This window comes from Zonotrichia leucophrys, chromosome Z (assembly GCF_028769735.1).
Source record: "Zonotrichia leucophrys gambelii isolate GWCS_2022_RI chromosome Z, RI_Zleu_2.0, whole genome shotgun sequence".
NCBI lineage: Eukaryota > Metazoa > Chordata > Aves > Passeriformes > Passerellidae > Zonotrichia > Zonotrichia leucophrys.
Window position 1 is genome coordinate 1,387,140 of NC_088200.1, and position 23,847 is coordinate 1,410,986.

A 23,847-nucleotide genomic window follows, 5' to 3' on the forward strand; every position below is an offset into this window, starting at 1 on the left:
GCGGTGCCCCGGCGCCTGGCCCCCTTCCAGGCTCATCATGGGACTCCCAGCAAATCCCCTGGGGCAATCTGATCTCCGGGACGCCAGGCACCCATCCCTCCCTCTGGCACGCCGGGCTCCCCGTGGTTGGAGGTGCCAAAGTTCATTGACAGTGGTGGCAGCTCGGGCACACCCACAGCCCGTGCCACCCTCCGTGGGACAAGGCAGGTCGCCCTGCCAGCAGGAAAGAAAACAAGGTGCAACAGGGGTAAAGTCACTTTGCACCCTGGTATAAAACCTTGCAGGGGGAGAAAAGATCACCCCATGATACGTCCAACATAAACCGCAGAGGTTGTGGGGCTGCTGTAGACATGAGCCAGTTTTATTTCACAGACCAGTCAGAATTGATGATGAAACTCTGTCTGGGGCCTCACAGAGACCAATGACAAGTTTCCCAGTACTCCTTGAATGGCTATCAAATGTGTCATAGTTAGAAGCCAGCCTGGAGGGACTTTTCCTCCAGTGGGTCCCATTCCAGGAAATCAGTCTGCCCTATGCATTTCCCAGATTTGACAGTGATCTAGGAGGCATCTTTGTTAAAAATCTGGTGGGGTTTCCACAAACTCTTGAGTAATTTAGGAGGTGAAAATCCATGTCTCTGTTCTGGGAAGGGACGTTCAGCTCATTGGGAAACACAACTGGTCGTGGAGGGATGCAGAGCCACTTGTACCTGTGCAGCTCTGCCGTGGGCTCAGGTGAAACCTCCATCGCCCCCTCCCCTGGTCCAGGGGGCTGCAGTGACCCCAGAGTGAGGTGCAGAGCCCTGTACGTGCTCCCTGCACACCCACACACCTCTGCATGGGGCCAGCAGCTTGCACAACCCCCGGGGTCAGGGACAGGGAGCGCAGCCCTGGCTCACGGGCCCCACAGCCCACGCGTCTAGGCCGGCAAATTCATCTCCACTATGGGGTGGGCACAGGAAAAATAAAGATTAGGAGAAGTGGTGGGAGGTTTTCCGGTAGCCCAGGTGGTTGGCATGGGACAAAAACTTGGCCAAAATCCCTTGGAGCATCTCCAGTGCAGAGTCCTGTGGTCATTCTGCAAGTTGACTGCCAGATTTCCCCTTTGTCTCCTCACCCTTGGCTGGGATGTGTCGAGCTGCTTGGTCAGCCCTGCTCTATCCCAGCTGCAAACACCTGAAATGGACAAAATCCAACCTGACATGGGATAAATCCAACCTGAAACGGGATAAATCCTGTGACAGTATCCGAGCCACCACATCAGCACCTTGGCCTAGGAACACCATAAGAGAAACCTTTCCAATCCGAGGAGGCAGTCAGACCACAGTGAAATCACAGAAAGACCAAGTTAAAATAAAATAATCCAGTGCCCCTCACTCGCCTCCCTCCCTGTGAACTCCACTGAACTTTGAAAGACTAAAACAAAACAGGGCCGGGTTCAGCCTCAGTTCAAGTTGTAGATAAAGTCCAACCTACTTCTTATTCTGTGCTGACAATTCCCACCAGAAAATGGTCTCCAGCACTGTGCCCTGGAGGTGAGCCCCTGGATGTCCCCAGAATGTCCTGCCCACCTGCAGGTGGGACAAAAAGCACGAGGACAAATGTCCCAGAGCCCCAGGAAACCATTCCCCTTGGGAATCACCACACCTTGGGGCTGGCACCATACCCCAGGTCTGGCTGTCCCCATCCCTGTCCGGGCAGGGCCACCCCGGGCTGGGACAGGGCTCCAAGGGACATTTCTTATCCCACTGCTTCCCTTGGGGAGTGTCACTCAAATCCAGCACCACGGGAGCAGTTAGAGGTGGATAGGAGGGTAATTAGGGGAGGAATTGGGAGAGAAGGGGCTGTGCAGGGAGGGGTGGGGAGCACGAGAGGAGCAGATGCTCCCTGCCATGGGTGGGGGTGATTCCCAGGGGGGTTTTGGGATGAAAACCCAGTGCACCCCAGGGAAAATGGAGGTTTGTGGATTCCCCACCTCTGGAAGTGTTCCAGGCCAGGCTGGACAGGGCTTGGAGCACCCTGGGATGGTGGAAACCGTACCTGCCCATAGCAGGGCATGGAACAGGATGATCTTGAAGGTCCCTTCCAACCCAAAACATTCTGTGATTCTACAGTGCAGAAAGTGCTAACAAAGGGAGAAAACCCTTGCACAAGGCGCAGGGGACCCAAATGTGAACTGCAGGGACCAGGATGGTCACCAGCTCCCGAAAACGGGACTGGCAGAAGGAGAGCTCATGTTCCCCAAGCAGGAGGCATCCTCAGCTGTGGGAAGGGAGCTGAGGTGGCCAAAAGTGACAGCACAGAGCTGGAAACCTGCCTGCAAACACAGAGGGAGCAAAGGGAAATATAAATTACAGGACAGAGAGCAAATGGAGAAAGAAATGTGTAAATTCAGCTGAAAAGCAGAACTTAGGCAGCAGCACTGGGTTATTTGGGTTTAGTCCCCTTGGGAGAGCAGTGAGCCCCTGCAGCACCCTTCAAGTGCTCAAAAAAACCCAATGTAAATGCAATTTTATATAAAGAATATATACAGCGGGATGATTGTAAAAGCAAATTGCAGTCACCACATGCAAAACAATCCCTGCCCCAAACACTTCATGGCTCCCCCAAAAACAAGACTGCATTTATCTCTAGGAAATCAGCCCAAACCCACGGTTTCTAACAAATACCCTGCATTTTTTGTGCTTGAAAAGAAGAGCAGAGCAGCCCTGCTAACTGGGGGTTGGTTCCTCGCACAGGTCGTAAAATCCAGCCCTGGGGAGAGAAGTTACCTTTGCTGTAAAACAATCTGCCGGCTGGATTTCACAATCCCTGTCGTCTTTCTCTCCCCACAGCAATATTTTTACGGTGTTTGCCCTCAAACCAGTTTTTCATCAGCCGACATGTGTAATTACCACCAGACAGGTTTTGGATAACCCATCCCCCGGTGCAGCTTCTCCTCCCACCCTCATCTACCCAACCTTCCAGCCTTGCTTTGAAAACTGACCTCTTTTGGACCTCAACATTTTAAATTATATATTAAAAAAAAAAAAAGTCTATTTGAAATTGCTTTCTGAGCTTGAACATTGCTAATTCCTGGAAATGTACAAGGCCAGGGTGGATGGGGTTTGGGATAGTGGAAGGTGTCCCTGCCCATGGCAGGGGGTGGAATGAGATGATCTCCAAGGTTCCTTCCAACCCAAACCATTCTGAGATTCCATGGTTCCAGGATCAAGGCAGGGAGTAGTAAATGCTGATCAGGATTTACTTTGGGGTTTTATCCTAGAAAGAAAAAAAAAAAACAAAAACCAACGAAGTTCCAGTGCCAGATACCTTGGCAGTGTTGGATGGATGGGAGCTGGGGAAGCCCAGCTCAGCTGGCACTGCCCTGGTGCTCCATGACCCACCTGTGCAGGGCACCCTGGCTCTGCATGAACGATGCCAGGGCACAGGGTTCTGTGCCAAGCAAGCTCAGGCTCCTGCAGAGCTCACTGCTGTTAGCTTTGAAGGTAAAAGAGCACTGCTTGCTGCCCACCTCCACCCACAGGACCAGCCAGAAGGAACTCCTCCCTGGGGCCTGCATGAGGCAAGAGCAGCTTGGATCTGTCCCTGGGATTGGGAAACCTGGCTGCTCCATCTGTACTCTGAAGCACTCTCCAAACAAAAGCCAGGCTTGGTGCTGCCTGTAGAGGTGTGGAAATGGTAAATGGTCTTCACAGCCACCCACCTGGACTTTGCACAGGTCCTGGATGCCATGGAATCTCACAGGCCACTGTCTTGGCCTGATCAGGCAGGAGGATGGAATGAGGTGATCTTTAAGGTCCCTTCCAACACAAACCACTCAGTGATTCTGTCATTCTGTGATTCCATGGCCCCTGCTGCCCATGCAGACCCTCACACAGATGCCCAGCTCCTCAGAGAGCTGTTCCCACATTTCACCAGCTGCAGGGATCTGCTCCAAGACCTGGTTTCTGCTCACAGCTCCACACCAGGGACTGCTACAGGGTCACCAGCAGGGTCTGTGCAGTCCTTCCCATCTTCCCAGGACCATTGAGGTTGGGAAAGCCTTCCAAGATCAGTGAGTCCAACCTATGACCAATCCCCACCTTGTCCCCCAGCCAAGAGTGTGGCATGTCCACTCATTCCTGGGACACTTCCATGGACGGGGACTCCACCTCCTCCCTGGGCACCCCCTTCCCATGCCTGACCCCCCTTTCCATGGAGAAATCATTCCTGATGTCCAATTTGATGTTTTGGCTGCAAGACCACCCATGTCAGGCATTTGGACCCCAAGAGTGATGGGGGGGACAGAAATGCTGATGCATTCACCCTGGCAGGGCTGGGAAGAGAGCAGCAGAGGATGAGGCAGGCCCAGGACCGTGGCAAAGGTGATTTCTCCCATCAGACCGTGGAAACTTCTGATGGGAAAGCTCTGTGGGAAGTTATTGAAAAGGTCTGAGCTAATAAAATCCAATTTGTTTAAATGCTATTGCTACAGCAACACAACATACATTGAACCAGAGCACTTTGGTGAAAAACCGGGATGATTTAGGACAGAATGCAATGCTGAAATCCTGGCATTTCTCTGGAGAGGGACTTTGCATTTTTTTCACATTGGCTCTGGGCAGAAAAAGGCAAACATCCATTTCTGGGAGCATCCATCCTCGAGACCCCACAGTCACCTGTACCAGCAAGGAAAACCACAGTGACCCTCCAAGAGGTGCAGGCAGGGTCTGCATCCCTGGAAATGCTCACATCAGTAATTTGCAGCCCAAGGATGAAACATTTCCTGCAGAAACCTTTCTCTAGGAGTCCGGACAAATCCTGGGGAGCAGGACAGACACCAAGCTATGCTCAGCAGTCACATCTATGCAGCCACACAAGTCTCCAGCTTTGTAACTGGGGATCACAGTGCAGGATACAAAAGGAACAGGCCACAGCCTTGTAACGAGCATTATTGTTTTAATATCACAGTTTTCCTTGCATCCCAAGCAATAATCACTTAAGCTGCAGTTCAGCTGGCAAACAGAGCACCAATGCTGTTACACTTAGGTTGCTTATTTTGTTGCCCATTTTGCCACCAGCAGGACCATTTAAAAACAGCCCTTAAAACTCAGCAGAGATACGGAGCTGCTGCAAGAGGAGAACATCCTGCATCCTGACTATTTCCAGGTTTGCCATGTTTTAGGGAAGCCAAGCAATCTTACTCTGATCCACGGAGTCTTTATTTGCTGCTGTCTGGGTTTTTGGCAGACATGAGGAATTCACAGAAATACTCCTGCATCTTGAAAGCTCTGGCTCTGTAGTGATGCCCATCCATCTGCTCCCAATCTTGTGTTACTGCAGGTTATTTTCTCATTTAATGCATCTTGGTGGTCCCAGAGGCCCCAGGGATCCTCTCTGCTCTTGGCTTGTCTGCTCCCAGTGCTGATAAACTCTTCCCAGAGCTGGTCCAGATGCTCAAACCCCTGATCATGAACAGGCCAAACTCCAGCAGGGTCTGGCTGTAGCTGGGGCTGAAGGTCTGGCTGCAGGTGGGGGCTCATGATGGGGATGTTAAGGCATGGAAAGGGTGGCACAAGGTCAGATATACTATTTCATAGAATCACAGAAGGGTTTGGGCTGGAAGGGACCCTAAACACTCCTGCCATGGGCAGGGACATCTTCCACTGTCCCAGGCTGCTCCAAGCCCCATCCAGCCTGGCCTTGGGCACTGCCAGGGATCCAGGGGCAGCCACAGCTGCTCTGGGCCTCACCCTGGGCCTCACCACCCTCACAGCCAAGAGGCACTTCCAGTATCTGATCTAAATTCTAAATGTTCTTGAAGAATCCAGCTTCCTGAGGCTCAGTTTCAAGCCCATCGCTGCTCAAAACAGCAGGACAAAGTGAGGTGTGCAGGGGATGGACACCACTGTGGAATCGAGACACCTCCACTGACGATGGGCAAGGCAGGGAGCTTCCCTCAGAGCCCGGGTCTCTGGAGCCAACGTTGGCTCTGGGAGGAGCTGACTGACCCCTGGGGCAGTTTGGGCATCTCTGGTGCTCAGCAGTGTCCTGTGAGCCCCTGACCTTCCCTCTGTCATCAGGGAAATGGAGGGGGAATGTGGGGACTAGAGGTGTGGGGAGCAACATGAATGTCCCTGTGGGATGCTGGTGGTGTTTCCACTCCTTGTTTCACCTCCATCTGGTTTTCCCCTCTTTTTTTATCTCCCTTGGACCAGGAGAAGAGGCTCAGGCATTTCAGTTGGCCAAAAATTAATTGTCTTGGGCTTGAGAATCTTAGAAGAAACCAGTTTTTTTTCTGAGATTGGCTCAGTTGGTCAGAGCCCAGTGCTGGTAATGGCAATGTTGTGGCTTCCTCCCTGTCTGGGCCACTCACTGGAGAGCTGGACTTGATGGTCCCTGCGGGTCCCTTCCCAGTCAGAATATTCTGTGATTTTGTGACAAACATCTTAGGCATCATTTTCAGGGATTATTTTTAACAGGCAGCAGTGGTTGGTGAGCCCTTGTTGCTGCAGCACTGGGTGGAATGTATGTGATTAAACTGGGGGTTCTCCAGCAGGCCCAGCTGAGGGAGGACACAAAGAGGAGGGAAATTCACCTTGGGCAGAGGATGGGGAGCAGCGAATGGGCAGCTGTGGAGGCAGATCAGGAGCCAGGCTCAATCCATCGCCCATGGAGCTCCGAGCCTTCTGCACCACTCCCACAGGAGTGACAAGAGAGGCACCCAGCCCCTCAGGAGGAGCAGCAGGCCGTGAGCAGTGCCAGGAGCACTGAGCCAGCCCCACAGAGCCCCCCTTGAGCTGCGCTCCCACCACCAGGGACATTCTGCTCCCACCACCCACATCCTGAACCAAAGGATGGGCCCTCCCAGAGCAGGAGGAGCGACACCCCGCACCCACAAAGAGATGGGGAAATGTCAAGCTTTAAACATTTATTACTCAGATGAGGCATTTTATAGCATACAGTGGATCTGGATGTTCTATAAACAAAGACTGAATTGCCACAAAGAGTTATGAGCTCCCTTGTTTTAACAGTCTCTGAAATGCTGAAAATGATGAGTTTGTGATTTCTCTAAGTATGAATATCTAGTCTTTACTCTCCCCAAAACCTTTTTCCTATTTTTTTATTTTTAAAAATTTTTTAAAGCGCTTAGTTTAACAAATATGATTAAATTAAAAATGTTGCTTTTTCAAATGCAAATAAATACATAAAAAAAAATTGCTAGCATTAACTCTGTGTTCTGTAGGACACCGCAGCTCCCTTGGCTATTGACAGTGGACTTAGCAACCCTTAGTATAATTTCTTCTGAAAAAATACTGAAAATATCACCAGGACTGCTTAATAGCTATCACCAAGAAGAGCAAAATTAGTGTAAAGCCATAAAATACCCAGCAGGGAAATTAAAAAAAAAAAATCATATTTAAGATTTTGAGAGATTTCCAAGTGAGGGGTGTTATAAAAATAAGCACGAAAATAAATCATAAGTTATTCTGACAAGTTTTCTTTCAAAGCCATCAATCATGCCAAGAATAGATACTAATTAATCTCCTTCAGGGGAAGAGGGGAACCAAGCAAATCACTTACTTTTCCTTTTTTCCTTTTTTTTTTTCTCCCCATTTTTGTTTCACCTCCGTATACACGAGACTTCTCTGAACAGCAGTGGAATCCCTCATGGGGAAACCAAGCAAGTCACTTTCTGCGTAGCAAAACTCATCGGTTTGGAAAGATTTTTTTTACCAGGAGTTTTGAGGTGAATAATAACCTGGGGAGCCTGGCAGGGTGTCAGCAAACCTGCTCTGCATCCCAGGGAGATGGGCACAGAGGTGATGCTGCTGCAGCCTCCACACCACCCTGAGGTTTGGCCCCACACACATTTGGCCCAAGGGCTTTGCTTTCCCCCTTTGCTGACAGTAGTTGTATGGGGACAATGCAGTAAAACCCCACACAAATACTTTTATTGAGCAGCAAAGATGGAATCTGGCTGATTTAGGGAGATGTAACTAGTGGCTTTGCACCCAAAAATACATTTTGGAGAATTACGCTCTTTGGCGATCGTTTGCAAAGTAAGCCAAAAGATTAAAAAAAAAAAGAAAAAAGAAAAAAATGAAAGAGAGAGAAGAAAACACTCCAGGATCCCCAGGTGCTTTCACCCCAAAAATTTCCCCAGCGCTGTTCCCCATCCTGCCCATCAAATGTCCTCATGGTACCTCTTTTCCCAACACGGTACCCTGGTGAATGATGTCATGTGTCTGCCGGCTTCCTGATGATGGACTTCAGAAAGATACCACTGGCAGCATGTAATTTTTGGGGAGAAACCCCCATTTTTGGTCAATATTTTGAATCTTGTACATCAACAGAGTGACTGATGTATCAAAGCAGTTAATGGCTGGATGAATGTATGCTAATAGCAGAGATAAATGGCAAGACATTACAAAACGACGGATTTCACATGAAAGTTCTTCATTTCCAGTGTTGGAAGGGAAAGTCATGGGCCAAGCCTGGTTAGTGGGGGATTTGGGATTGCCCCACAATGAGAAAATTGAATAAGCTCTCACAGCAGGCAGGGGTAGGGAAATGCTTTAGGAGAAATACTGCCCTGTGGCTTACACTTTGACTCTGAATGCCTCCTGATGCACTGATGGGTGAAAAATTCAAGTTTTTAGAAAAAAAATCCCCAATTATCTGTGTTTTTATTTTCTTTTTTCTTCTTTCACTACATCCCAAGAAAAAATTCTGTGGGAAGTGAGAAGCGGCAGGGCCCAGAGTGGCAGTCTGGATCACTGTTGGCAGGATCCCTGGCACCCCAAACCACCAGGTTTCTGTCCCTGCTATAGGACTTTGCTGTTCTTAAAAAAAAAAAAGAAAAAAAAAAAGACCACACAACAAGACAAAACTATTTTTCAGGCCTTCTCCCAGAAGACTGACACTCTGCCTGAGTGCACTGTGATGGGTGTTATATCCCCTTCTCCTCCACTCCTTGAGAGTTCAGGGAGCAGAAAAAACAAAGAGCGATGGGCACAGCCCTGAGCCTTGTAATACTGATGGGCTTTGCCGTCCTAATGAAGTTCATCTGCTCATTAACACTATCAAACCACGTTGCTACTAATGAAGCTGACCCAACGCAAGGCGCCCTCACTGTGCGAAGCTCCTGGGCTCGAATAAGTGAAGCAAAAGTTAGTTCTTCCAGGCAGTTCTAGTGAACTCAGCAATCATTTCGCTGCTTTCTAGGCAGGCAGGAAAACTGAAGCTCCTCTTTCCAGCTCCTCTTGCTCCAGGTGCAGCATGAAAACTGGATCAGCAGACAACCAGATGAAAATTCAGGTAATGTTGAACTGCAGCATCACAACGCTCACCCCCCTGCAATGCATTTTCTGCTGAAAATTTCTGCCCTTTAAATTTTGCAGCAAAAGCTTCCTCCCCATCGCAGACAGACCAACACATTCATAAGGCACCCAAAAACATACTGCACATCCAAGGAGGTCGGGGTGAAATCTCTCTTCTTTACAAGCCACCAGAAATGCAACGTTTTGCTTGGAAAAACGGGTTTGAGCTGCTGAGCTGAGGCCCAGCCTGCCCGGTCCGGGGTCCATGTGTGCCATCGTTGTGGCATAAATTCTCTTATCATAAAAGGAATAAATTGAACAGTGAGAAGAAGCCAGGATGAGCTGATGGCATCATGCCTTCCCTGGCTCCTGCAGGCAGGATGGGACAGCCTGCATCCTTGCTAGGTTTCATTAGAAAAACCACCTGGAGGGATTTCCTAAGTCAAAGTGTTGCTAGATCAGCAAATAGGAGCCCACCGTGTCTTCTTCATGATTCAGGCATTGCCGCAGACCAGCCTCTCACCCTCTGGGTGTCACCTCCCCACCATCCCTCACAGCTGTCCTCTCCCTTGGGATGCTCCAGCAAGGAGCCATGAGGGGATCCTGGAGCCCCCTGGGGATCCCCGAGCACACCCTGCCTCTCTGGATATGTCCCCCATCGCTCGATGGCACTGTGCCACTCACACCGAGCATGGGACAGAGCTGCTCCAGCACACTGCACACACCTAGGAACGCTGGATACCATATTCAGCTAGTTAGAAGCCAGGCTCAAACTTCTATTTTTGGCTTTTTCTATTTTTCCCTCTTATTTTTTCCTTTTTTTGTTTTTTCGCTATACGCTGCTTGTCTTTTCTTTACCAGCCTCCAAAAAACATCAAACCTTCATTTCTCCCTTGCCCTGTACATTATTAGGCCCAACTATAACAGGCCTGGATTTAAATGTATAATTACAACCATGACAGTAATAACAATAAAGCACTCCTTCAATGGAAAAAAAAATTATTACAAAAAAGTTAAATGATTATAGTGGCTGAGGAATAACGGCGACTTGAACAGCAAGAGCCACAGAATCCCCTGTTTTTAGAGCCCCCAGCTCAAAGGACACGTTTCTCAATCCACTGAGGAGGTTACTGGCAAGATGACGGTGGCTATGTAACTTCTGCAGTGGCTTTAGGACTCCTTTAAAACACTCCTTCTGCTTCAGCATCTTCACATAAACCGTTTCCCAGCTCGAGGGAAGGCGCTGCTCTCCCCGTCCCCGAGCTGCTCACAACTGTCCGTCCAACGATACAATAAGATAAGAGGAAATTACCAACGCTCGAGGAAAAGGAAACCCAGTGCAAGTAAGAAAGTCGTCCCGCTCTCCAATCTGCCTCTGAAGGGGTGGCGGGTAGGTGGGGGGAACACACAGAAAGTCGAAAACAAGAGAAGGAGGGGGGGACCTAACGCAAGCCTCGCTTGACAAAAGCCATCAATTATGAGCGTCTGGTGTAGTGTGTGCCTGGCTTTGTCCTCCCGAGACATCTGCTGCGTGCTGTCTCCTGCCAGTTGGCCAGGGCAAGGCAGGAGGACGGCGTGAAAACAATACTAGCCCCCACTTAGATTATTTTTTTTTTCCCCTCCTTTTCCAAATTCTCTGTCTTCTTTCGAAAGCCAAACAATAACCCGGCGGGATGCGCTGCTGCTGCTTGAGCAATGAGTTCAGAAAAAGAAACCCCTAAAACAAAACCACGGCAGGGAGGAGGGGTGGCACTTGGCGAGGCGGCTGAAAAAGAAACATGCTGCTCCCTCCCCACCCCACGAACGTATTCTCGAGCATGCTGGGGTTTGGTCTGCTGGGGGATTTAAATCAGAAAAGCTCTTGCCGGGTCCTGTCAAGGCGCATGTCTTCTTCTTCTTCTTCTTCTTCTTCTTCTTCTCGTCCCTTACCACCCCACCTTGCCCTGCCCCTCAAGCCGTCAGTTTTTGGATGGTCTTGTTGTAGTACTGCGTGATGGTGGGCGTCAGGGGGTTCCAGTTGTTGGCGTGCAGCTCGATGACCTCCAGCAGCAGGGACCTGGTCAGCATGGACTCGGAGGGACACAGCATCTTGTCGCGCGCTATCGCCAGCAGCTCCGTCATCATCTCGGGCAGCTGCTCCTCCAGCAGCCGGCCGGTGCTCTGCAGCTGTTGGGAGAAGAAGGGGTCAGCCATGGATTACTGATCCTTGTGGGTCCCTTCTAGCTTGAGACAGGCTAGGATTCTACCACTCTACGATGCTAAAACACCCCTATAGCTTTTTACAGACACCTCTCCTGTCCCTTCGACTCTGCCCTGCCTGGTGCAGGCAAGGTTAAAGGCGTCATGGTTTTAGAAAACCAAAACCACCCAGCAGCCGGCTCCAAGAGCTGAACACGAAGGGTGAGGTTTTCAAAAGCATCCGCACCAGGCTGCTGGAGGAGTGAATGGTTCAGCTCCCACTGACTTCAAAGGCAGGAGCGACGGATTGCTTTTGAAAAAAAGAAAAAAAATCCCACCTAAAAATCATGCTATTGTCAAAACAAAGTGCAGGCTGTGATGTGGTATTCCTGCCTTCTACCTGGCCCTTCATTTACTCGCTGATTCAGAGCTCCCAGTGACTCCCAGTCATTAGCTGGAATAAGCAGAACGCGCCTGTGTGCATAACAAATCCTGCCCTGCCGAGATCTGCATTTATACCTGTCGTGCTGCTTTGCTGGAGACAGCCAAGGGCTTTTTCTAAAACAATTACTCCTTGGAGAGCCTCCATTGAGTAGCACAAGCTCTAGGTGGTTCCACAGAAAAGGTTCAAGTTTGGGGTGGACAGTGATGAGTCTGTGGGAGGCTCCCTAAAGCAGAGCTCCCCAAAGTCCTCACCTTAAAAATCAAATCCGCCTCCTCACTCATTTTGCTGAATTTTAACTATTCAAGCTGCAACTTCAACTGCTCTGTGCAAGAAAGGAATCTGTCCCCATGGGGCCATCACTTCCCAAGAAAAAGTAACTAATAGGAACTCTGCTAGAATTCATGGAATCATAGAATCAGTTAGGTTGGAAGAGGCCCCCAAGGTCGTTGAGTCCAACTTGTGGCTGATCATCACTGTGTCAGCCAGACCAGAGCACTGAGTGCCATGTCCAGTCATTTCCTTCTCTGAAAAACTGCTGCTGAGCACAGTGAGTCATGGGGCAGCTTTTGCTCCAATACAGCTGTTTCTGTGTTAAAAACTGAATGGAGGGTGAGATCTGAAGGAACCAGGATGATATAATATTGTGACGGGACCCCAGGTACCAAACTTCTGCATCCATTTACATTCATCAGGAGCCCAGTGACAGAGTCTCAAGGGCTTTCATCTCACACTGGGCTTCTACCTGAACTGTTCTTGTGAGACCCAACCTGGGATCCTGAATCCATCTCTGGATTCCTCCGAACAGGAAGGGCATTGACCTGCTGGAGTAAGGCCAAAGGAGGCCATGGGGACGCTGCCAGGGCTGGAGCCCCTCTGCTCTGGAGCCAGCCTGGCACAGCTGGGGCTGCTCAGCTGCACCAGAGAAGCTCCAGGGACACCTGAGAGCCCCTGCCAGGGCCTGCAGGGGCTCCAGGAGAGCTGCACAGCCCCTGGGGACAAGGCAGGCAGGGACAGCAGCCAGGCAATGGCTCCCAGGGCCAGAGGGCAGGGACAGATTTTGGCCCATTGGGAATGAGGAATTGCTGGCTGGGAGGGTGGGCAGGCCCTGGCCCAGGGTGCCCAGAGCAGCTGTGGCTGCCCCTGGATCCCTGGCAGTGTCCCAGGCCAGGCTGGATGGGGCTTGGAGCAACCTAATGGAAAGTGTTCATGATCACTGCAGATGGGTTGGACTAAATGACCTCCAAAGGTCCCTTCCAATCCAATCCATTTGATGATTCCAAAATGCACAGAGGCCACACAGCTGTTGGGTCTGGAAAAATCCAACAGCTGCTTGACACATGCATGGGCAAGGATGGAAGGGATAAAGCAATGAGATCAGGGCAGGTGTAGAGGTGCTTCCCTACCTCCATGGAGCAGCAAAGCACAGCATCCTCCTTCACATCCTGAGATTGCAACAACTGCAAAAGACAGAAGGGACAAACACTGAGAAATGCATGATCTTCTTCCTCCTCCATTACAACTTTCTATGTCTTTGTCCTGCTTGGCATTTGACACTTCCAGGAGAAAGGACACAAAATCAGAAGGAGGGAAGAAAACAGATTGTCCATACAAAAATTTAAAATAAACAGTGACAAAACATGGGGTAAAATTTAGATTAACAACTTTCGTAATAGATTTTGTTTAGGTTACATTGCCTTTTTTATCCCTCGGCAGGCAGTGAGAAAACAGTCATTTCACACACACAGCGAACAAATGCAGCCATCAGTCAACAACACTGGAGTAGCACAGACCTAGGAGTGGCTGTTTGGAAAGAGGGGCTCTGCCACCCACCCCTGAACCTCTCCATCCCCGTGGGGACACTTCTGACAGCCACAAAAGTGCCTGAGCTACACCCAATTCACTGTAATTAATATGGCTCCTTCTAGGCTGACTACACAGTGCTGCAGGGGCAGGGGTGCCAATGAAACTACGGAGTTCCACGTGCCCAAATGCAACCCTGCTCTGCTCTCCATGAACACTGAGTTACAAACACGAGCTTGCAGGCAGGAGCAGCTTTCAGGAAAAACCCAACATGTTGTTGGGCATGGCACAGGACAGTGCAGGATGATGCTCATCTCTCTTGGTTCAGACTCAGGGTGTGTAGCAAGTGTCAACAGCTCCATCTGACAATGGCAAAGTGTAGGAGGTCAGCACGTCTCACCCCACAAACACTGAAACCATGAGCAAGGATCCTCAAAACGGGAACAAAAATATGGATTTTCCTTTGTTCACACCTGCATGACAGTTACAGGTACTGGCAACACTCACAGCTACTTCCATCCCATCACTTTGCAAAGAACAAGCCCTGGTGACCCTGAACTAATCCCTGTGTGCAGTAACCACTGAACAAAAGAAGAAAATATGGGAAAACTGGCTTCATTATCATCTGACATTCATTAGAGAGAAGTAGACTTTTTAAAAGCAGTTGAACTGATTAAAACTGCCCATATAAAAATTGCTCAGTGTAACTAAATGTTACTCCAAAGTCATATCCATTAGTTAAAATCAGAATTGTGACTCTAGGCCTTACCATCTCTCCGTCCCCTTCTTTTTCTCCCATGTTTCCTTTCCTCTACAAATAAATGTCTGTTTACCAGCTCCATGTTGGCTGGAAAACAGATAGGGGAAAGAAGAGACAACACAAGGAACTACCACTACTCTCAGAGCTTTGTCTCCTGTTTTCAACAGAAAGCAGATTGTTTGCTTTGAGGATGGTGTTCACAGCATCTCACTGAGCACTCTGTCCCTCTCCTTAGCAAAGCTTCAGCCAGGGTTTCTCAAATCATCCAGCAGGTTTTTTTTTTCTATCCTACCCCCCAGTTTATCTTTCTCCTAAGTTGTTTGGAAAATGTTAGTTAAGCCCAAGCCATGTGCTCTGAGATAAGTTCTCACAAACAGTTCAGATTCCTCACAAGAAAACATGAGATTATTTTAAACCCAACACCAACAATGAAAAAAAAATATCAGTTAGGGAATAATATAAACAGGCAGTAGTCCAGATATTCCCTCCTGGGGTATTTAGCTCATGAGCATGGCATGAAGCAGGGCTGCGAATGAAGTAAGAGACAATACCTTTTAACAACACCTTTCTTATTTTTAGTGTTCTTTAGTAAAGAACATAACACAAAGACTAAAGCTTGAAAGTAGAGTTAGGATTGACTCCAGCCTTTCCTCTGCCATGGTGTCCTCAGTGATCCTGCTCCCTGCCCAGGATATGTGGTCATAGAAAGGCTGCAACTTCCCTAGCCCCAGCTCCCACACACAGGGCTGGGACATGCCTCCCTAGCTCAAAAGGTGTTTGTGAGGATGAACATGTCCCTGTCAAGTGCTCAGGTACTTGGCTAATGAGGAACAGTCTCACCTACCTTTGATGAAACAGAGAACACATCCTACCCCCAGCCCTGGGCAGGCACCCTCCAACTTCACACTGCCCTCATGGACACCTGATCTTCCTCTGATGTGACTTGGCTGAACAAGGAGAATGGGTGTGCTCCAGTGTGTCCATCAGTGTGCCATGTGCTCCACCTTCTCCATGGAGGCACCATGTGCTCCACCTTGTCCATGGAGACACCATGTGCTCCACCTTGTCCATGGAGACACCATGTGCTCCACCTTGTCCATGGAGACACCATGTGCTCCACCTTGTCCATAGAGACACCATGTGCCCCACCTTATCCATGGAGGCACCATGTGCTCCACCTTGTCCATGCAGACACCATGTGCTCCACCTTGTCCATGGAGACACCATGTGCTCCACCTTGTCCATGCAGACACCATGTGCTCCACCTTGTCCATGCAGACACCATGTGCTCTCCACCTTGTCCATGGAGACACCATGTGCTCCACCTTGTCCATGGAGACACCATGTGCTCTCCACCTTGTCCATGGAGGCACCATGTGCTCCACCTTGTCCATGCAGACACCATGTGCTCCACCTTGTCCATGGAGACACCATGTGCTCTCCACCTTGTCCATGGAGACACCATGTGCTCCACCTTGTCCATGGAGGCACCATGTGCTCCACCTTGTCCATGCAGACACCATGTGCTCCACCTTGTCCATGGAGGCACCATGTGCTCCACCTTGTCCATGGAGACACCATGTGCTCCACCTTGTCCACGGAGACACCATGTGCTCTCCACCTTGTCCATAGAGACACCATGTGCCCCACCTTGTCCATGCAGACACCATGTGCTCCACCTTGTCCATGCAGACACCATGTGCTCTCCACCTTGTCCATGGAGACACCACGTGCTCCACCTTGTCCATGCAGACACCATGTGCTCCACCTTGTCCATGGAGACACCATGTGTTCCACCTTGTCCATGGAGGCACCATGTGCTCCACCTTGTCCATGGAGGCACCACGTGCTCCACCTTGTCCATGCAGACACCATGCGCTCCACTTTCTCCATAGAGACACCATGTGCTCCACCTTGTCCATGGAGGCACCACGTGCTCCACCTTGTCCATGCAGACACCATGTGCTCCACCTTGTCCATCCAGGTACCATGCACTGCACCTCATCCACCCAGGATCCACCAGCTCCATCCCTCCAAGGCACCATGTGCCCCACCTTGCCCACCCAAGTCCCACATGCTCCACTGCTGCATAGACTACCAAGGGAAACCGGTTCTGAGGCACTACAGGTGAGCCTCTGCCTGAGACAGGCAGGCTGGGGAGGGCCACAGCCTGCCCACCAAGCCCAGGCACATCCCTGTGCATGAGGGAGATCTGCTACTGTTCTGGAGAACCAGAGCCCAAATCCATGATCACAGATGGCTGCCAGCCGCCTGCATCAGTGCAATGGACTGAAGCCTGGAGGGTCAGAACGGTGCCATTGTTTCTCTGTGTGTTGCTGACCATGTTTGTAGCATGCTGGGGTGTAGGCACCATCTGCCTCTGAGCCCTGCATGACAGAGCAGGAGGAGATCAGGGAGCCTGGTGTGGGCACTGAACCTTGCTGACTGCAAGGACTGCGCTGCCTGGGGTCCCACCATGGATGTCCTCACCCATCAAACAAAACTTGCTTGTACTTCTCAAAGGGTATTTCATCCCCACTGATCGTGCCCCATGTGAGCACCAGGCACTCAAAGTATTTGGGAGCTTCCTTCAGCCAGAGCACAGTGTTTCCCAAAGCTCTGTCACCCCTGAGTCAGACCTGACCAGGGCTGCAAAAAAAAAAACCAGAAAAAAAAAAGAGTGAAAATGTTTTGAGAGCTCCACGGAAATCACAGCCCTGAAGTTGCAGCACTCGTGTGACCACCCAGCCACTTGCATTCACTGTTTGCAATCCAATTCATATTTACTTAAAATATTTTAAGGTAAACACTCTATACCCATTAAATCAGCACTCCCACATTGGAATTATTATTTATTTAACTATTTATAGCTGCTCCTCCCTGCTGCGTGCCTCTGCCCAAATCCCACTGTGGGCACCATCCCTTCCCTCTCCACCAGGTTCCCACAGGGCTCAAACCAGCTGATGGACGTGGACGAGGGATCTGAAAGAGCAGAATGAGGCAGACAAGAGGGCAGGTGAGCTGGGACTCTTGAACTCCTCAGTTCAACCTGTAATCATCCCCTGGAGGCTGGGGCTGTCTGCGAGAAAAACTTCCCTCTGCTCTCCAGCCGGTTTCCCCTGTATCGGGTGAAGCTGGGCAATGAAAGCAGCAGTTCCTGCTGGAGAGCAGACAAAGAGTCTGCCTGATTTCCTAAGAGAGGAGGCTGCATGCCAGAATCTGCCCGGCCAGTCATATAATACCCAGCCTCAGTTGCGAAAGGCTTCTCACTTTTGTTTTTGGTGCTGGACTCGCTGCCTTGCAGACTGGTGTGAGGTATCAGGCACCTTCTCATTCAAAATTCTGTGTCACTCAGAGAGATGAGCACTGGACAAGGTCCTCTGCAGAGCCAGCGTGCCCAGGTGGGCTCTGGGTGCTAGACATTTGCATAAGGAACCCAAACTAAATTTTAGGGTCTGCTCCTGGAAGTGCTGCCGGTTGTGGTGAGTTGCAGTGCCTTGCAAGGTGGCTCTTGAGCAAAACTGGCATCCATGGTGTGCTAATGGGACCCATCTCCCCCGGCCTCCATGTCCTCAGAGCCTTCTCTTCACATCTCTGCAGAGGTAAGCATCACAAGCCACACGAGGTGGACACGCAGCCATGGCTGAAGGACCAAAGGAGCCCTAAAACTGCAGCTATGCCTCATCACAGACAGAGCCAGCTTGGAACTGCTGAGCAGCAGGAGATGCTTGTGTATGGGGAGCAGGCCACCAGGAGCAAACCACAAAACGAACACACTGGGACTCACCCCAAATATTTGGGTTTACTATCTGCTTTCTGAGATCACCTGGCCTGCTGAGAAGCTGAAGTGCTTACTTGGTATTCTCAGGGGTGCCCACACCACGAGGAGGACAGGAGAACCCGTCCCACCACCCCTTATCACTAAACCACGCAGGTTTAATTGTGTTCTTCAGCAACTCTCCCCAGGAGATGGGGTGGGAGCAGCCCAACACACGCATTACCCTTTCCAGATACAATGATATTTCTCCTGCAAGGCACAGTGCTAATTACTGTGTACGATATCGCTTGCAAAATGACACATAAGCAATGCTGGCCACTAACTACCCCTTAGCATGCAGCGTTTCACGAAGCTTCAGTGATGACTCCAGCGTGAAAGCACAAGAAACCTGGAAAATATCCATGCAGAGCCACTGGGAGAGGCTGGGATGAGAGGCAGGGAAAGCCGGGCTGACCGCAGCCCACGCGCCGCTCTCCCCGACGGGCATCTCGGGTTCACGGCTCCAGTGGCAACAGGCACGGACACCCCGGCAGCCTCGGGGCTGAGCCTGCCCACAGGTATGCTCTCCATACACACCTGGGTCACCAGGAGGTGCCTCACAGTGTTCCCCCCTCCCAGGGACTGTGGAGCATGACCTCAGGGGAACCAGCGTGCTGCAGACGCATGGCCCAGGTGCAGCAATCGGCTCGCTGCTGGTGTGGAGCAAGGCCAGGGGCAAAAGGGAGACACATTTCCTTCAGAAATATCAGTTATTTGTGCCACTTGGAGCTTAAGCAGAGTGGACAAACACAGTACTGGAAGTGTGGGAGAGATGGTGCTTCCCAGTCCTGCTTTTAACCAGAAAGTGCCTTGGGAAGGGCCATGATGGACTTGGTCCTCTGACAGATGGATCTGTTCCAGCTCTGTGGTTGGGATCATCATGGACACCCCCTTATGAGGGGGGCTTATAAGAAAGATAAGAACTAAGGTTTTAGTCTTAAAACTTTTTTTTAGGACTAAGTTGACGTAGCAACAGGAAAAGGGGTGATAGTTTTCATGTAAAAAATAGGAGATTCAGACTAAATAGGTGGAAGGACTTGTTTACAATGAGGGTAGTGAGACACTGACACAGGTTCCCCAAAGAAGCTGTGGCTGCCCCTGGATCCCTGGAAGTGTCCCAGGACAGGTTGGACTTGGATCTTGGAGCAAGCTGGGCTAGTGGGAAGTGTCCCTGCCCATGGCAGGGGGTGGAATGGGATGAGCTTTAAATGTTCTTTCCACGCCAAAGCATTCTGTGGTTCTGTGACCATCCCCTATATCTGACAGTGCAGTTTGGGTGCTAACACAGCTCTGCAGGCAGCCTTAGTGCTCTAATGGGCCACAGCTGGGAAACTCCAGCTCCCAAAACCTCCTGGAATCCCCATGGTCTGCTAGGTGGGATCTCAGGCCAATTCTGCTTCACGGTCTCTCTGCAGACAGATATCAATAGCAATTTTCTGCCTTTCCAGCAGCCTCTTATTGAGCTACTGTCACAAGTCTTTGAGGAAGATGCCTGAGATAAGATCCATGGGACTGCATGGCTCTGCATGGGGAGAGTCACACACTTCTCTGAGACACAGGCAATGGTACAGGCTCCACTTCTCCTCAGGACACAGGATGGTGAAAACAGCCAAGACTTGGGTACATGCAAAGTACAAACAAGGTTGTGGGGATGAGTGATTGCAAAATGCTGCACCGCAGGGTCAGTTTCAGGATTTCTACAATTTGCTACCATCAGTTCCTTGACCCAGGACATCAGAAGGTCAGCTGAGTCATCCTGTGCCTACCAACAAGCTGTGCCAGCACCACCCCCTCTAAAGGGGTACTGAGTCCCTCTCTGGAAGTGAGGGAAGCTCAGATGAGACTGACTTTCTCTGAGGAAGAAACAAGTGAGCACATGGAAACAGACTTCTAGAAGCTCACAGGCATAGGTGAAATAGTTTCTGCTCACCCATTTAATGCTGAGGTTGCCCAAACACAAAGTTTTAGGGGAAACCTTTCCCTTATGGAGCTGCCTGTGCTGATCTCTGCACAAGGCACAGGCTCTGCCATGCTCCAAAATGTGATTTGTTGGAATTTAAAAACACAGCTGAGCTGTGAGAGGCAGTCTGTGTCCAGCTGCTTCCACTAGCAATGGTGCTTATCTCCCCATTCCCTTCTGCTCACACCTCTCTGGGGATCTGGGAAGTCTTCAAGGCTACAGAAGATGCACAAGATGCCACCAGACCATGTGTCTCATGCAGGGAACTCTTTTCCCAGTTTCCTGATGGGATGTCATGGTCTCAGCCTGGGTGAGAATGTCTGACAGCAGCTCCAGCTGCTTCCTTAGGAAAAGTTCACCAGCACAGGGCACTGCTGATCCCACAGGCAGCTGCCCAGATGAGGTGGCACAGGGGGCAAGGAGCTCTGTGCTGAACTGCTTGTCCCAGCATGGCTGCACCAGAGCCATGGCCATAGCAGACACTTTCTCTAACACACTTTGGGCAACCTAAATGAGTTTTGGTGGCACCAACTCCTTTGGCATTGACGAGCTCCCCTCAGCTCAGAGGGAGACTTCTGTTCTCCCATTACACAACCAGGACTCCCTGGGAGGATGGTAAGAAGAGATTAGTTTGTTTATTGCATTGAGTAAACCAAAATGTTGGTTATCCTCCTTGTCAGGCTCCTGAGGAACTCAGAGATACTTAACAGCAAATTGAATTAAGGCCAGAGGAACAAAATCCTGTACCCAGTCGTGGGAAACTCCTCCTACTCCTTTCCACTGTAGGCAAGGGAAACCATGAAACACGACACTCTCTCTCCCCGGATCTGGAACAGGCAGAAGAAATTCCTGAGAAGATGGAAACCATTAAGAGGCAATTACTGGAGACAATGATGAAGAAAATTTGGTCACTCATCAACCCAGACGCTGCAATCCAACAGTAGCCCGGTGGTTACACATCCCCTGGCTGGAGGTGGACCTCCAGGACCCGAAGGTGAGCAGGACAGACGGACCAGAGCCACCCGGTCTGGGTGCACAGGGAGTTCAAGCCACCCAGACGACCGGCTTCATCCTGCCCGTCCGAAGACATAATAACCCTGGGAGAGGAGGATGTGATCTCATCCCAAGGGTCCCGGGGAAACACAAAACATGGAAAGAAACAGCGGCGAGACCATGGCGCTTGATTGCAGCGGGCTCCACCCTGGCTGGCCGGAGGCTCTGCGCTTTCCTGGCTCTGCAGAGGCAGCGAGCGCGCAGCGGCAGACGCAAATAGTTGTGTTTACATCCCATTGAAAGGGTTTTTGGGAACTAACAATGCCTGGTACGGAGGGCGAGGGAGAAAAACAAAGCCACGCGAGGAGGAGGGACCATCCTGTGAGATGGTATCTGACTTCACTTCTTTATCTGCACAAATTGCTTCCTCTGACTTCTCCACGGGTCCCAGAGAAACGAGGGTGGCATTTTCCCTCCTCTATTTAAGATACAACACCACGGTTTTGGTGCTGGGACTGAATGAGTCCTGTGGCTTTCCAAGAATATGTTCCTGCACATACAATACTCAACAGGGCAGATGGGCTTACAGGCACTGGGCAGCCCTCCCTGGTTTGGCCCGTCCTCATCTGCTCCCAGATAACACCTGACCTCCTCAACCTTAACTCTGCCCTTGGATCAAAATGACCAGGATTAAAGGAAATCGTTTGTTTCCCAAACAAGCTGCATTCATAGGAGTGCTTTTGCCAGCACAGCTATGGGGGTCTGGGGGTGTGGGAGCTTTTTGCATGGTTAATTATCTTTTAATGTATGTCAGGCACAGAGGTTACAGGGACATCCACCCCTGCCCTGCGTGGTCCTACAGACAGGCATCCACCCTTCCTCTCTGCAGACTCTGCTCCTGCACTCTGCCTCCTGTCATGGCTCTGCAAGTCCATATCCCCTTCACATCAACATGCCCCACTTGCTCCAAATCCCAGACCTTCCTCCCAGACCTTCCATGTCTTCAAACCACATCTCCTGGACTCCCAAGACAATTCCACACTTGTTCCCCTCATTTCTCCTTCCACGCAGTGGCCCTGAGCCCCAGTACCCCTTTTTGACTCATTCTCTGAAATCCCTTCCCTCCCATGCCCACATTCCTCATTCCTCCTCCATCCTTTCCCCACACACAGAACACTTCCCAGTTTGTCCCAGCCCCACTGGACTGGAGACCAAATCTTTGATTTTTTGCAGAACATAAATCCCCAGAAGGAGACTTCTGCGAGGATATAAGTCTCCTTCTTTGTAAAAGACATATTTTCTCTGTTCAGATCTGGCCTCATGGAGCTTCCTGAGTGGAAGTGTGGTATAGGGTCAAGATCTAATCCCCTAGGTGCCTTTGCTCATTTGATAAAGCAAAAATTGTTTCACTCTCTGACTCCGAGAGTAATATTAAAAATCCTAGCATCTCATTATACTGTCAAAGACCCTTTTTCAAACTCAAAAGGCTGATGCTTTTTAAAAAGTGAGAGTGATTAACAAAACACAACCCACGTTAAAAGATACAATTTTCTTTTCCAAAGAGCACCACCCTCCCCGCTCATCCGACTGCAGCCGGGAAGGTTTTCCTTTTTCTTCCTCTGAAGGAGACAGTGAAAAGGCAGTGCCCTCTTGAAGTTCAGACGTTAATTACTGTGTTAGAATATTTTGCTAAATTACGCAGCATGGCCCCAGGAGATAACAGGCACTGAGAGAAGGGAGGGGAGTGGATACCCGTCTACACGCTGCACCGCAGACTCAGACGTAGGGGGAAGGCAATTAGACAGGGAGTATTTATCCTCCCTGCACCACCACCCCGAGGCTTTCAGTCAGCAGCCTGTACCAAGGCAGGGAAGCGATGGGAGCGTGCCAAGATTTTAAACGATGCTGAAATGGGACTGTCTCTGCCAACCAGACTGGAGGTAGGAGACAACTCCTGCAGAGAAGCAACTGTCCTGCCTGCTGCCAGCCTGCTGGGTCTGATCCCTGCTGATTCACAGCGCCTGGGAGCTGCCCTGGCTCCCCAGGGCTGCTATTGAGACCCCAAAATCATCTGTCTTGGGTCAGGCCAGTGACTGCATCCCTCTGAAGAGGATACCCCTGGGGTACACAGCCTCAGAAGCAGCAACCCTTTCAAGCTGGAGGGATCTCTATGAATTGGTCCTGCAGCCTCCTGCACAAAGTTTTGCAGATTAGTTAGCCTTTCTGTGATGAGCTACTTCCTGGGGTTTGCTCTGACCCTTCCCCAGCAGCCCTGTCTTGGACAGAGTTGGCTCAGAGTGGGATGGTGCCAAGGCAGCTCCCTGTCACCCCTGATATCCAGTCCCTTTGTCTCCAAGCCAGGACAAACAGATGGGTAAAAAAATGGGTTGGATGGCTGGGCTCAGAGGGTTGTAGCCATTGGGTTCCAACCCAACTCTGCCTGAAGGCCAGGAATGATAACAAATACCAAGTTGTTATCCCAGGACCTGCTCTATTTAGCATCCTTATCTGTGACTTGGAGGAGGTAAGGAGCTCAATCTCATGAAGACTGAAAGTTGACAGCAAGTCTGGGATGTACTGAAATGTATTC

The 23,847-nt window shown here is 50.4% G+C and overlaps 1 protein-coding gene across 4 annotated transcripts in view; it reads right to left on the bottom strand.

Moving 5' to 3' along the window:
* Nucleotides 1-6,897: 6,897 nt before the first annotated feature.
* CTIF (cap binding complex dependent translation initiation factor) overlaps nt 6,898-23,847 on the bottom strand; it is a 146,477-nt gene continuing 129,527 nt past the window's right edge. For all 4 annotated transcript variants that reach the window (XM_064735870.1, XM_064735869.1, XM_064735868.1 and 1 more), the window contains 2 exons: nt 13,331-13,384; nt 6,898-11,470 (listed from right to left, as the gene is read on the bottom strand). In XM_064735870.1, coding sequence (XP_064591940.1) covers nt 11,255-11,470; nt 13,331-13,384 — 270 coding nt within the window. In that variant the 3' untranslated portion in view covers nt 6,898-11,254. The remainder of the gene's footprint in view (nt 11,471-13,330; nt 13,385-23,847) is intronic.